The 16202-nt window shown below is 32.1% G+C and overlaps 2 protein-coding genes across 6 annotated transcripts in view; one reads left to right on the top strand and one right to left on the bottom strand.

Annotated features, from left to right (window-relative positions):
* Schip1 (Schwannomin interacting protein 1) overlaps positions 1-16202 on the bottom strand; it is an 879380-nt gene that overhangs the window by 44745 nt on the left and 818433 nt on the right. For 4 of the 5 annotated variants that reach the window (XM_072534085.1, XM_072534086.1, XM_072534087.1 and 1 more), the window contains one exon: positions 9676-14836. In XM_072534085.1, coding sequence (XP_072390186.1) covers positions 14683-14836 — 154 coding nt within the window. In that variant the 3' untranslated portion in view covers positions 9676-14682. Of the gene's footprint in view, positions 1-9675; positions 14837-16202 lie in introns of those variants that run through there. The other variant, XR_011951179.1, reaches the window with a different exon arrangement.
* LOC140443047 (growth hormone-inducible transmembrane protein-like) lies at positions 1218-9766 on the top strand. Its single transcript, XM_072534092.1, is given in 7 exon segments — positions 1218-1680; positions 4541-4652; positions 4816-4847; positions 4850-4956; positions 8549-8764; positions 8851-9116; positions 9445-9766. Coding segments are annotated over 7 exon segments (1002 nt in total). The 5' UTR covers positions 1218-1496; the 3' UTR covers positions 9530-9766.

The raw sequence follows: 16202 nt of genomic DNA, 5'->3' as shown, positions 1-16202 counted from the left end.
GATGCTGGAGATAAAGTTGCATATAATCACATTTTGTGGCCCAAAACTATAAATTTTAAAAACGTCTCAATATGTAAATAGAAACCACTTGATTTGACTCCATGTATCACGTTTCAAAAAATTTAGTACCCAAACCATATAAAAACATAATTTCGGTTGAAAATATATTTATTTTGATGTGACGATTGCCACTTCCAAAATTTTGTTTTTATTTTGAAAAAATGATTTCGAGGTGGATTTCCATTAAAACCTCCCCTAAAATGGCTCCCAAACAATATTATGGAGTTAACGTGTAATATTGGTTGCCTTTCACCAAGATGTGAATAAAAAATACTAGTGTTTGTATAGATTGTTGACTAAATTTTTCATTATATGACCTAATATATATACAAAGAAGATAGACGCTTCTATATTCTTTGATATATATATAACCTAACCAAGCTCTTATATGACATTTAACATACTCTTAAATGGTGTCAGAGTTGCCAAGTCTCCAGTTTTTCCATACTCTCACATAATATTATAGAAATGCATATTATAAAAATTCATAGATTTTGGTTAAATTAAAGATAATAATCAAATGCATATATAATAAAATTGATTAAAATAATATAAAAAATTAATAGTATTAATTAAATTACCGTATTATAAATAAATACCCTTTTAACGGTCGCCTGCAATAAACTTCTTAGGAAAATTATAATTTATGATTTACAAGTGTCATTGTGCCGGTTGACCATTCACACCAATAAGGTTCTAATAGATCAGATTTGGAAAGTGCTAATTTACAATATTTAACTGCATTTAAACAGAAAATATTTGTTTTATACTTATTTAAAACTTGTAGCTTCTCATACCACAAATTATAATTTCGTAAAAGTAACTTATATTTTAAACCTTCATATACATTTTACAAAAAAAAATATGGCAAGTTTTATGCTTATTTAAAATTTGTAGCTTCTCATAACACAAATTATTATTTCGTAAAAGTAACTTTTTGTAATATTCATATACATATTTTACTAAAATAAATACGGCAACACTGTGACGCGGTGCCTTTAGGAAAATATGTTTGGTTAGGCTAGAGTGCACTAAAATACGTATTGCCCAAATTTAAAATCACCCTATTTAAGTAATTTATTTTTTTTTAAATAATTTGAATGGTTAGATTTTTACCAAATTAATAAAACTAATAATTTTATTTTACTTTATTGACATATGACAACACAAAAGTCATATGTGGCTAACTTCATTTGTGTTTTTCTCAGTTCCCGATTTTTCTAGAAAATTGAAAATCACGCGAAAACCTTTTAATACATCTGTCACAATATAAATTTCAGTGTAAAAGTCAACGTCGTTTGAATACTTTCGATTCTACTGTACTCAAAAATACTTGAATTGCTTTCAAAATATTGCATCATTATTAAATACTTAACCTTACATCTTACCATTTTAGAATATCCAGTTGAAAGTATTGTTGAAATTTTTATTCGAAAATGGCTTTGATGTTAGCTTCTAGAGTGTGTAGGGCATCTACCCTAGCGAAAACGACTGTTTTTAAACAGCCCAATACGATCAACGTTTACCGAGCTTTTAGCGAAGGCAAAGATGCAGCAGCAAGAACAGCTAGAAGACAAGTTGGAATTAAAGAAAAACTCATGCAACCTGCAGGAGATACAGGTAAGATGTTTACAGTTTTTGGGGGCCGGGCGAATACTTTTTGCGTATTTACTTTAGACTGTATAGTTCATATAATTAATACTTTTGGAATAATTAATGGCCACCTAGTTTTCTTAGGCCGCCATTCTTTTTTTTATTATATACTATTTATATATACTGCTCCCTAAGTTCCCAATACTAGCATTTCTTGTATTACTTTGTCTGCTCTTTCCTTCTCATGTGTTCAGTGATGAAGACATGAGAAATATGGAAATATGTGATTGCCAGAGGAAGGCAATGAATAGGAACTACTAGAGAGATATTCTTGAGGAGTCTAGAACATAGGGTTGTAATGCTAGTATGATGATAATGAAATTTCACTAGTTTTTTATACTTTATAATATTTGTTTCCATTCAGAATATGAAGGGCCACGGGAAAGAACGATCAGACTCCATTTTTGGTCGGAATTTAGATATTGGCGCCATATTTTAGCTTATCTTGGAAAGAACCCAAGCATGGTTTCATTTGTACAATAACGATCACCGTACAGAAGATATTAAAGGGGAAAGATATAAGCCAACGAAAAAGAACGATCAGGTTCCTCGCGCTGACGGCTAATAACGATCAGTTTCCGACGACCTTGTAACTAAACGTAGATTGTCGTTTGCATCTTAGCGTCAGTTTTATTCTGTTATCGCTAAGAGAGCTGCTGCCGTTTTATAGTTTTTATTAGTTTGTTTTTGCGAAAATTCATAATGTCAAGTGATTTTAGTGATAGTGATATATCTAATGAAAATAATCAGCCAGGAGATATCAAAAAGCGGAGAAAAACCGGCAAAATGAGTGATGTAATGAAAAAATTACGTGTCACCACTCACGAGGTCGGGGAAGACTGTAAGTGTATTCGTTACTGTTTTCAAGTCATCCCTTTGAATGAAAGACAACGATTAATTTCTCATTTTAATGAGTTAGGGGACTACAATGTTCAAAACAAATATTTAACAGGTCTTGTCACGGTTATACCTGTTGGTAGATGGAGAAGCCAAAACCCTGAAGCTGAAGCAAATTTTAATCAATCTTCCTATAGCTATAGAGTTCGGGTAAATGTGAGTGGCTCGTTACAAGATACTGTTGTTTGCTATAAAGCGTTTTTATCTTTACACGACATCACTAATCGCCGTGTTCAAACCATAAAGAAAAATTTACTTGAATTTGGCGATGCTAAAGAAGATGGACGAGGCGGTCATAAAAACAGACATAATAAGTTGACCGATGAAACAAGAACAATGGTAATGAGCTTTATACAGTCCCTGAAAGGTAGGACATCTCATTATTCTTTGCATGATACTAGTAAAATATATTTACCTGCAGAACTTAATACAGCCAAACTTCATCGAATGTTTAATGAATCACAAAATAATAATAATAAAATAGGCTACACTACCTTTCGTGAGATATTTGTAGGTGATTTCAACATATCATTCGGCTACCCACGTAAAGATACATGTAGCTCTTGCGACACTTTCAAAGCTAACATTGCCATTACGACGGATAAAATTGCTAACTGCACTGATGCAGAAAACAAAACATCATTAACAACAACACTGCAGACACTTATGCGTGAAAAGACAATCCATTTACGGAAAAGCGAAAAGTTTTACACCATGAAAAAAATATATAGAAAAAAATCACAAAAAAACGAAACAATGGAAGCCATAACGATGGATTACCAAAAAAACCTCCCTGCTCCCAACATATCAACATCTGATGTTTACTATCGCCGACAACTCAACTTCATATCATTTAATATTCATGTACTGTCAGATGCAACTTCATTGTTTTATACGTACGACGAAAGTGTTGCCCGAAAGGGTGCCGATGATGTTTGTTCGATGTTGGAACATTTTATTTTGCATATTTTGGACTCAAACATACGCCATCTGATAATTTTTTGTGATTCGTGCGGCGGACAAAACAAAAATTTTACCGTAATTCGCTTTCTCCACTATGTAGTGCACAAGCTTAATCGATTCGACCTAGTGAAAGTAATATTTCCTATTCGTGGACATGCTTACCTAGAATGTGATAAGGACATGAGTTTGGTGAATTCCAAATCGTATACGGAAATACCGGACGACTGGAGAGATGTATTAAAGAATAGTCGCATTAAACCATCACCATTCAAGGTAATAAACTGTGCAGATGAAGTTAACTTTCAGACATGGACCGAGTATTTGTCCCATCTTTATGTGCCAAAATGTCCTACGGCGACTAGGCCTATCAGGATTTTAAAAATAGAAAAAAACCACCCACGGTTTGTGTTACACAAAGACCACTATTTTAGCCTATATCTTACAGCCTTGTTAGTTCCCTGAAAAAATCAGGCACGTAAGAGAAAATTGAAACCTGTTCCACTAAAAAAGCTATATAATGAACCTCTGCCTATTAAGACTGCTAAGTTGCACGATTTATTGCACCTAACACAATTCCTGACAAACTCTGAAGCGCATTCCTTTTACCAAGGACTAGTTTCCGATGTCGGTACGAATGAAGGTAGTGATGTGTAATTTGCCAACGATCCACCAATCGACATTTAACGCGCAAAATAGATCAGAGTCCAGTTCCTTAATTAAAAATTTGAAGATTTCAAGTACATATATAATTAGCAAACTATTTTTTTTTTTTCATTTTTGTATTAAAAAATTATATAGTAATAAACTGATAACTAAACATTTTGTATTTAATTTTTCTGAACCAAAATAAACGACTCGAAACTTTAAAATTCGATTTGTACAAAATGAACAAAATGTGAGTCTGATCGTTCTTTCCCGTGGTCCTTCATATGTTATTAGTAATAATTACATGATATTCTTTTTACAGCTTTTAAAATGGGCAGAGGGGCCTTAGCGGGAGCATCTGCACTTGGAATTGGAGCTTTGGCATTTTATGGTCTTGGATTAAGCAGTGAAGCTAGTGCACTTGAGAAACAACAGTAAGGAATTAATACACTTCTCATATATAGTTCATTTTGTATTATTTGCTTTGATGTTTCAATGAAATAAAAATGTCCTAGCACTATAGAAATATCAAACATAAAATGAATTGATACATTTGTTATTTTTCTTTTTCATGCTTAAAATTATTTTATTTTCTAGTTTGTGGCCCCAGTATGTGAAAGACAGAATAAAAACAACTACATGTACTTTGGAAGCTCAATTGCTATCACTGCTGCAAGTGCTCTAGCAGCAGTCCGCTCTCCAGCTATTATGCGCCTAGTTATGGCAAATGGATTCATGGTAAGACTGATTTTTTTATTTTCAAATAATATATCTACACTACTTGGGAATCTTTGACACAGTTTACAATAATTAAATACAACAGAATTTTTAACTGGTCTACTATTTGCAAAGGAAGTCCATTTAATGTCCATGTGTAGAAGTGTGTTTTTTAAATTGCAAAATTTTAATTCTTTGTATATATTGTACTCCAAAGTCTTGTGTCCAGGAATTTTAGATATTCTAGAAAATGTTTTAATGTATATTTCAGGTGAGAGCTCTCTAGTTTTTATTGCAGGTGATTTTAATATAGATTTGAGTAGTCAAACTAAAGATAAAACAGACTTTCTCTATTTATTACAAACATTTAATATATTGCCATCAGTTTCTGAATATACTCGCATATGTAGAGCTACACAGACGTGCATTGATAACATTTTTACAAACTGTGAACTCTATGTAGCAGAAGTATTAGATGCTCATATTTCTGATCATCTTGGTCAAAAAATAACTTTCAGTATTAATGTAAACAAAAAAGAAAATATAAAATTAGGAAAAGAATTTTTGATTCCCACAGTAAAGAAAATTTTAGGCAAATGCTTCAAGATGAAGACTGGGAGGAGCTTTTTTCAGTACCAAATTGGGATATAGAAAAGCAATGGGTTGTATTTATGAAAATCATTTCTTTGTTATTTGACCAATGCTTTCCAGAAAAAAATATAAATAAACATAGAAAATATATCAAATACCATAATACAAATGAAATAAATCAATATAAAAGTCGCTTAGACCTTTTGCTAATGTTAAGTAGAGTAGATGACCATTACAAAGATGAGTACAAACAAACAAAACGTCAGTATAATAAAATGCTTATGGATTCACGAAAAATGCAGTATGGGCAAGAATATATAATAGTCAAAATAAGTCAAAAGTCTATGGAAAATCGTTAAAGAAATCACACAGGTAAATTGTATTAATAATAATGTAGCTATACTAGGAGATCCAGTCATGGTAAGTAATAATTTTAATGAATATTTTTTAAATGCTGCTACACATCTTTTAGAAAATATACCAAAAATAGAATTCAGCACCAAAATAGAGTTTAACAAAAACTCATTTTTTCTAACGCCAGTAACTATAAATGAAGTAATTGAATTAATTAGAAAATTGAAAATAAATCACTTCAGGATATGATGGAATACCTACAAATATAATAAAACTGTGTGCATATGAGCTAGCTATACCATTATGTCATATAATAAACAATACCTTCATAAATGGGATATTTCCAGACAACTTAAAAATAGCTGTAGTAAAACCAGTGTATAAAAAAGGTGATGACACTTTACTAGAAAATTATTGTCCTATAAGCCTCTTACCATCATTCTCTAAGGTTTTTGAAACAGTCATGTGTGTCAGGCTTCTCAGTTTTTTCTATAGTGAGGGACTGTTATGCCATGCACAACATGGGTACCTTAAGGGAAAATCTATAGAGACTGCCATTTATGATTTTATAACAAAGATAAATGAGGGTTATGAAACAAAGATATATCCATGGGCATATTTTTAGATTTATCAAAGGCATTTGATACTTTAAATCACAAAATACTAATGGAAAAGCTTTACAGATATGGCATTAGAGGGCCAGGTTATAATTGGATAAAATCATACTATCAAACAGAAAACAGAAAGTAGAATTTGAGTATGAGGGAAGAAATTGCTTCTCTGATGAAGGACTCATTTTGGTGGGAATTCCTCAAGGAAGTATTATGGGTCCTCTCTCTTTTTTTTTATGTAAATGATTTAGCTTTCGACATTACAGACAACAATCAGAATACTCTTATTGTGAAATTTGCAGATGACGCTAACATTTTAACTATAGGGTCATCCTTGAATAATTTATTGAATATCGCTAATAATAGATTAGATAAAGCACAGAGATGGCTCAATATGAATAAACTCATACTGAACAGAGAAAAAACAAATTATATCTGTTTCGTCACTAAAACTGTCTCAATTCAATCGGAAATGGTTACTCTAAACCAAAGCACAAAATTTCTGGGGGTACATATTGACCAAAATTTAGATTTTGGAGTGCATATAAATGAGATATGTAACAGGTTAGCATCTATCTGCTACTCTTTCAGAATAACAGCAAATTATTTGGACGAAAAATGTAAATGAGTTGTATATTTTTCAAATTTTCATTCTGTAATGCGATTTGGAATAGTTTTCTGGGGGGGGGGGGGGGGAAAGTGGTAACGCTGAACAGGTTTTTATATTACAAAAAAGAGCAATCAGAACTCTACTTAACTTGAAATACAGGGATTCATGTAGAGGTAATTTCAAAAAACTAAACATACTAACAATGGCTGGAACATACATATATGAATGCTTACTTTTCATTTTTAAAAATAGACATAAATTCTTGAAACACATAACAAACCATAATACTAATACACGAAACAATCTCATAAACTATAATATACCAATACACAGACTAACAGCATTTGAGAAAACCACAGAATATGCCTGTATTAAATTCTTTAATAAACTGCCTTATAGCATCACAATAGAAACTGACATAAATAAATATAGAAAGTCTGTTCAACAGTTGCTCATACACCTTGAACCATACAAAGTGGAAGAATACCTTCAAGCTGACCTGCAGGGACACTGAGGGCTCTTATCTGAATCTAAATGTCACTGTTATTATCCTTATATTTTAATATTACTTTTATGTTAAGTGTAGGTTGTTACAGCAACCATTACAAATTATAATTGACACCATTCTCTCTATTGACAATTTATATTTGTGTGTAACTTGTGAATCCTGAGAATAAAGCTTTTTTCTATTCTATTCTATTCTAAAGTTAAAGAAGATTCATGTTTTTTATGGGATCTGTGCTGGCATATGAACCTGGATTGTTCAGCTTGGTACGCCAGTACCATAGCTACTGAGCTATGGGTTCTACTTTGTGTAATGTGAAATGGGCATTGAATATCGAAAGATATCTATTACTTCCCTTTTGTTGGAAAGTGCATTAGCAATTTCAGCCTGAAGAATTTAGAAAATCTCTGTTGCACCTGGATTTGATCTGAAGCCTGTCTAGAATGGATCAAGAATATTATGTCTTTCGATATATCACACCAGGCATCAATTGATAATTTTTTCTAGTAGTATTCATAGTATGCATATGAGAGAAGATGTGGAGATAAGTCATAGAGTTTTTAATTGCTTGTTGCCACAACAATGTGAATTACTTTTGAGTCCAGATCTTTTTATATAACTCAAGTAGTTTGTGATGTGTATCTGAATAAAGATTAAAATATATATATATATATATATATATATATATATATATATATATATATATATATATATATATATTTATATATATATATATATATATATTTATATATATATATATATATATATATATATATATATATATATATATATATATATATATATATATAAGGAATATTATCTTGCTAAACTGTAGTTTTTTAGTAAAGAAATGACTTCATCTAATTGTCAAAAGGAAAATTGATATAATTATTATTGTAAGACTGAACTGATTTTGACACATGTACCGTTTGGATTTTTCAGGGATTTGCCATCAGTTTAGCTGCTATTATGGGAACTGGTATTCTTGCCCAAAGTATTCCATATTCAGAAGGTTTTGGAAGCAAACAACTGGCTTGGATGCTCCATGCTGGAACTATGGGAGCTATGCTGGCTCCTTTGTGTTTCCTAGGAGGACCACTTTTGATCAGAGCTGCTTGGTATACGGCTGGAGTGGTTGGTGGGCTCAGTACAATTGCAGTAAGTATTTATTTACAGTAGTTGTGTAGATCACAATGTAAAATATAGTAATGTAAAATATGTAAATGGCGACATGGCTTTTTTAGGTTTGTGCTCCCAGTGAAAAATTCCTGTATATGGGTGGTCCTCTAGCTATGGGTTTAGGTGTGGTGTTTGTGTCATCAATTGGTTCAGTATTTCTTCCCCCAACAACAGCACTGGGTGCTGGCTTATACTCAATAAGTTTGTATGGTGGTTTGATACTGTTTTCTGGTTTCTTGCTTTATGACACTCAAAGAATAATTGCACAAGCTGAGAGATATCCTGCCAATCCCGAAGCACATGGAATCAGGCCTTATGATCCTATCAATGCGTGAGTACTATTGATTTTAATATTGACTTGAGAAAAAAATGATAGTATTTATAAAGAGCATTGCAATTGAACAAATGGTAGATGGAAAATTAAAAGATTGACATAACAGATGACAAAACAACCTTCATATAGTTGTCATCTCAGAAATGGGTGACTTTATGTCATAAAAAAATAAAAATGTGGTCATATTACCACTACTGTTGAATCTTTTGTACAAAAACTCATTTTTTAGCTAACAAGCTGAAAGCATTTCATTAAATTTGCCTAGAACTTTTCATTTTACTGTTGTTTTATATACATAGAAGTTGTAACTGTTTTTCTTTTGTAGCTCTATTGGAATATATTTGGACACTATTAACATCTTCATCAGGATAGCGACTATCTTAGCTGGAGGTGGTCAAAAAAGAAAGTAGACAACTGTTTTTGTTATTTCGTCAATGATTTGACTGTACTTTTTACTATTAACAAATAAATCATTCTGGAGCTGTGACTATGTCCACTGTTGTATATACTTATAGATTTAAGCTTCTTTATAGGGTATTTTTAGAATAAAACTATATATTTAATATTACTTTTATTTAAGCTTTTGTATTCACAATTATCGAATTTGTTTTTTGTTTATAATTACAATAGATAACATTTGTTCAACACTAGTAGTTTTTTTAAGAGAAAATGTCGAGTAAGTATTATTTCTTTGGGTATGAGTGCAGTCTTAACAAAAAATAATGATAGTGATAATGAGGTCTCAAAAAACTTTAGATAAGTTTGTTCAAATGGATTGGTATATGGTATTTCAGTTCTATGGTCTTTTTAATCAGACAGATGTAAAATTGAGCTTTTATTAATTTTATTAAAGTCTTCTTCTTCTTAATGGGAAAATTATCCTCTGTATCATTAGTTTTGCTCCCCCTGATTAACATATAATCTCAAATTGTAACATGTGTAATTGGATAAAAGATAGAGCTGCAATAAATGGAACTTTTAAAAATCTTCCAGAAGAGCAACCATTAGGTAAAAAGTATTGAAGGGCTATGTGAGAAATAAATGTCTTTTAAATCAAAATATATCAAAGAATGTCCAAAAGACAAATAAGATGATGGCAATCTGAGAAAAAGAAGCATTTTTAACTGTAGTGGGTCTTGTACTGTATGGAGTTGTCTGTATTCAATCAGATGGGTCCCCGTGTGGTGGATAGGGAACGCTCTAATCGATGGTTAAGTGGAACATAAAATACAGAGCTACCCTAACATAACAGGTTTTGGTCCTCCAGGTTAAGAGGAGTTGCGCTAGAAGCCAATATCCTCTTCCTGCAAGAAGTCAAACATTGGAATAGATACTTGGCGGAGGAAGGAAATTGTTACGGGATGACTGGAGAGAAATTCTTGAGGCTATGACCCACAAATGGTTTATCAAGTGATGGTGATGATGAGCCGTGTAGTGGTAGAATTAATATAAACATCTTAAAGTTTATTGAAACCAAGAAGGAAATACATGGTAAATATGGCACAGTGGTAATGAATGGTTAAAAATCAAATTTTAATACAATAAAAACATTTACAGTGTATTTTTCACCACATATACCATTTTGCCTAGAATATGTATTTTTGTCGATATAAGAACTATAAATCATCATTTTCCCATGTAAATTTCCATAAGAATAGTGTGAATGTGTTCTGCTCATTTTTGCTATATTTAAGATTAAGCATTGGCATTAATGTTCAACATTTGTACCCCTGCTATCACTATCGATAGTCAGAATGTGCTGAATGAACATGAACACTTCTTATTAAAGATTTTCATGAAAAAAATGATTGATTAAGAGCCGACAGGGCATTTCCTTAACTTCTCTTTGGTTAAATGTCATTTAAATGGGAATATGCTCTTATTCTATGTCCATGAACTTTTTATTTCAACAAGAACTGCAACTTTCTGATTTGAAAATTAAGGTATCATTAAGTTAGTTACGGAATCTATCTTGCCCACATTGTTTCCTTCGTTTTGGCATTAGTGCCAAGGTAATCATTTTTTTTGGTATATATTAACAAGCATGAGAAATATTTGGGCAGTAGATATACATTCAAGGTCAAGTCTGAATTTTTGGTGGATGCGTCGCTGACGTCAACAGCCTCTCCCCTAAAACGACAGACAGCGTGTCACAGATACGTAAAAACAGCGTCATGTTAGCTGTGACATGCTGTTTGTAGCTGTGACAGGCTGGCTGTCGTTTTTGGGGAGAGGCTGGTGAGGTCAGCTGAGTCTCCACCTAAAATTCAGACTTGACATTCGATACCAATTTCTGTGTAACTAGATTAAGTGTGGTGACTATTCCTTCTTCCACAGTTTACTCTGGTCACAAATACATTCTTCATATTTCCTAGCATCACATTTAAATGACATGTAACATTGTACAAAACAATTTTAACACTGCGTCCTTTAACTTCGACCTGAAATAACAAATCTACCTCTAAATTCGCATGGCAAGAATATAGCATTTAGGTATGATCGATGAAAAAAATATATATTTAAGTATGAAGAACTAGTTTTTCCGAAAAAACGTCACTTCATCTCAAGCTAACAATACATCGTAAAGAGGTTACATAAAACCTACTCTATTTAAGTATTTTTTGTTTGTATTTACAGTTAAAGCATCAGTCATTGTATATTACAGAATTTAGTGGAGTGATAGTGGAAATAATTGGACAATGGATCAAAATGGTAGCTAGAATCTGTGTATATACACAAAACTGAGTATATATTCAAAGATCGTTAAAAATAAAAACAGAAAAGACCAGATTTTTGTTAATTTATTCTAGTCTCATGTCACTTGTCATTTAACACACTTCATTCCTTATTTACCAAAATTTGTCTTATGATCTGTCATAATTCACAATTCAACATAAATCTTGGATTCTGAACAGAACAAACTTTCATAGACAAGTAAAAACATAAGTTTTAGACAGTTAAAAGAAGTTAGAAACATAAACTCATTATTAGTTGATTGAAGTGACATTTGTCATCTGTCACTAACATACTGCACGCATCATTTGCCATTCATCCACTATCCGATAAGTGTCTTCACAAAGAATGATTTAAATCCCTTGCATAATTTAAAACTTTCAGTTATCATAAAAAACGACTGATTTGATGGAATAATGAATGCTATTGTATTATTGAAATAGCATTGATTATGTTGAATTTTTCATTCAACATGCTAGTTAAAAAATTATTCAAAACAGACAGCCACCACATTGTTTTTAATTATCACACACACTAAAACATACCACATCTCTCACCTGTCAATTGTTGTACAAACAGTTAAACCAAAACCTGATGCATCCAGATCTCATAGATTTCTTGTTTTTATATTAAAGTTATTTAATCTGTTAAAACACTCATTTTGACCCAATGTTTACAATGAAAAACACAACTGGTTCATGCAAAACTTGATATTGTCTAACATCTTACGGTTACTAGATATATTCATGAAAAGCGCGAGGAATTAAACTTTTGCATGATGTTTTTTAGATAGTTTTTTATAATGTTTAAAGAAACAATTATTATATCTATATTTTTACTAAGTCAACTATGTAAGTTTCAAATCTGGTTAAATACACAAGGCAGTAAGCTGTCATTTATCTGGTATAGATAAATGACAGATGAAGTTCTTGTGACCCTTAAAGAAATATGGCGAGTATACAATGAAAGACACCATTACTCATTGTTAAATCAAGTTATTCCACTTAAAACTAATGAAATACATTTAACAGTCAACTGTCATGTGTTTAATGTAAATAAATGACATATGAAAGTCCTGGTAACAGATTATACAATAATTTTATTAAATTTTTTTATAACCTTGTCATTTATTATTATTTGTTCAAGATACTCTTTTATTTATTGAATGTTTGAAACTTAATGTGCTAGGCTGATAATTTTCTGCCCCCCAGAGTTTGTTTAAAAGTTACATAGTTGTAAAATGGATGATTATATGTACAGATATAGTAGTAACTTCAATTTGATCTATGAACTAATCAATTAAAATATCAATTTGATATGTGAAAGTACAAAAAATAAATAAACTACCGACTAAAATTAATATCACCTATGTATCCATAAGAATTCATAACGAACTATACTCAATACACAATACGATACATATAGTTCCTCTAATATACAATATTTTTTATACGTCAAGCGGTAAAACATTTTTATCAAAGTTTTTAACTTGTCAAAGGAAAGCCCTGATAAGGGCAAGAGTTTTGTGAGTTTTTAGAAAAACATTTGAGACATCACAAATTCATATAAAGACAAATGTGATCAGAATTTGGACCAGCAAGAATATCAGAAGTTAAAAACTGACCCACAGAAAATTATAATGTATCTAAATAGTATTAATGTCCTTTTATAAGAATGTTTTTACATTTATATATATTTTAACGTCATTTTTACTTTGGTGAACATAAAAACATTATTAAAAATTAATTTTTTACAATAAATGTGATATTATATCTTATATCTCATAAGAAATTGAAAAACGTACAAAATTATATCCATACGGAGCTACCTGTCAACTGTCATTATTTTGTCTCTGTCAAATATCAAATTTGTCACTGTTTTCTAGCCTACTTTAAAATTGTGTACACTTCATTTTCTGTGAGTATACTCATAAATACCAAAACCTATGTAATCGTATTGTGTTTGTTTCAATGAATAAATTAAATAGTGACTACTCAACCTACAAAAGTATTTATTTAACAACTATGACAATTATATTAAAAACTGCCTAACTTCATTTTGAAACCGATGGCACTCAACAGTCATCATAAATTTCTTTCTACACATTGTTATCGGATTACTTCTCTACGGTTTTGTGTACACCGTCGAATCAGACACTTAATATAAAACATTAGGTGTTGATTTCATATTTGAAAATTGCTTTTTTGGATAAGAGGTTTTTGTCGCTTCGAATACCAGTTAGCCATATATTATTATAACCTTATTGCCCATTCAAACTGCTGGTTAAGTCACCAAATTTCTTTATTGTGCATATTTAACACAAAAATTAGTTTAAAAATGTAAATTTTGATAAACTGTTTTAGGGATCTACTGATCAGTAGGCAACCCAATATACTGCACAGTATACTGTGCACCTCAGTGTGCCACTCTGTAAGTAACCCAATATACATCAAGCAATAAAGTGACAATAAATACAAATTCTGTTATTATTATGATTAATAGTTGTATAAAAACAAATATTTATCAGTTTTTGTTCAACTAGAAATAAAAACATTTGAAAACGACAAGAATTAATGCCTGTGGACCTCAACAAAAACCTCTTAGTGTGGGTGTTAGTAGACCAACAATAATTTCCCTTCAGCCATCACCAAAAACAATCAAATGGACAACCTAAATTAAGATTGAGCATTCTCGCTAAACATTGAGTATCTGACCAAACCAAAACCCACATCTTGTCCAAAAATCCGTAACTCGTCTCACTCTGTCCCTGAACATACCTTTCTGCAGATATTTACACGTTTTTGGAAGGATTTTGAACCATAGAGAACGGTTATTTCTTTACTAAACTTGCTATCCTATGTAGATGTGGTTTCACGCTGCTGTTGAGTGCTTGCAGGGGCGATGACGGAGCTGGAGATGGAGGCGTGTTGTTGTTTTTGGTTGGTGGTAGGTTTTGTTCTTTCAAAACTTGTTCTTTGGCTCCCCTAAAAATATAAATACTATTAACATCGGCATTAAAATATAAGCAAATTTATATACATCCAAGATATTACTTTTGTGCATATTTTATACAAAAGGACTACTTGTAGACCCCATTTACAGTTATACAATATTATGTTAATACAAATGTTAGTTCCAATGTCATATTGCTTGGTCATTTCCTGTCCGTTCCGAACATTGGCGAGCATTCTGGCTATGATAACTTTGTTGTTTGCTATATGGAATAGCTGTGTTGAGGTCTTTCTATACCATGCTCTCAGGTTAGCAAGCCAGGATATTCTTCTTCGTCCTGGGGCCCTTTTTCCTTTAAGCCCCTTTAAATGCATTGGAGTAGCTCATATCTGCCTTGATTTCTCGTTATATGCCCCAAGTACAGCAGCTTACGACCCTTCACGATGTTGACCAAATCCGCAGTTGTGTTAATCACTATTGTATCATCTGCATACCGTAGGTTATTGAGCTTGACTCAATTTATTGAGATGCCTTCATCAATCTTTTAGAGCCTCTTCAAAAATGTGCTCCGAGTACAGATTGAATATCAGTGGTGAAATTATGCACCCCTGTCTCACTTCTCTTAAGATTTTGACCTAATCTGTATATTATCTATCTATTCGGAACACCGAATAGATAGATAATATACAGATCAGCTGTTATTTTTAGGTCTCTTCCGTCAATCCGTCCTCTTCGGCACTTCCATCATTTGTTCATGCCTGGCTCTATCGAAAGCCTGCTTGTAGTCAATCAGGCATGCAAAAACATCACAGCTGACATCTCTACATTTCTGAAACAATACCTGCACGCTAAATAAAGCTTCCCTCGTACCAACGGCGTTCACAAATCCACACTGATTGTGGGCGCAATTTGTTCCTCGCATTTCCGGTAAATTCTTTTGTGGATGACTTTTAAAATCAGCTTCAGCAGATGGCTCATTAGGCTTATGGTCCTATAGTCTTCAAAAACTTTTGCTCCTGGTTTTTTGGGCAATGGTACGAACTCCGATTTGAGCCACTCTACTGGTATTTTTCCTGCCTTTTATATTTCATTAAATATTTCAATTATTATTTTTATTTGTTCTGCATCTAAGCAGTTTTGCAGGAATTTCATCAAGTCCCGGTGCCTTTCCATCCTTCATTTGTCTGACGGTCTTCTGGTAGGATTTCGGGACCTGAATTTTCTTCAATGGCGGGTTCTTGTATTGTTCTAAGGTCGTGGAAAAGTTTCTTAAAGTATTCTTCCCATACTTTCTTTTTATGTTCTTTGGTTATGGCAAGATTGCCTTCATCATCTGTTATTTTTCCACTGTTACGTTTTTGGAACTTTCCAGCTATCCAGCATAAAAAAACAACCTCG

This window comes from Diabrotica undecimpunctata, chromosome 6 (genome assembly GCF_040954645.1).
Source record: "Diabrotica undecimpunctata isolate CICGRU chromosome 6, icDiaUnde3, whole genome shotgun sequence".
NCBI lineage: Eukaryota > Metazoa > Arthropoda > Insecta > Coleoptera > Chrysomelidae > Diabrotica > Diabrotica undecimpunctata.
The sequence above is the reverse complement of the archived record's forward strand: the minus strand, read 5'-3'. Positions and strand labels throughout refer to the sequence as shown.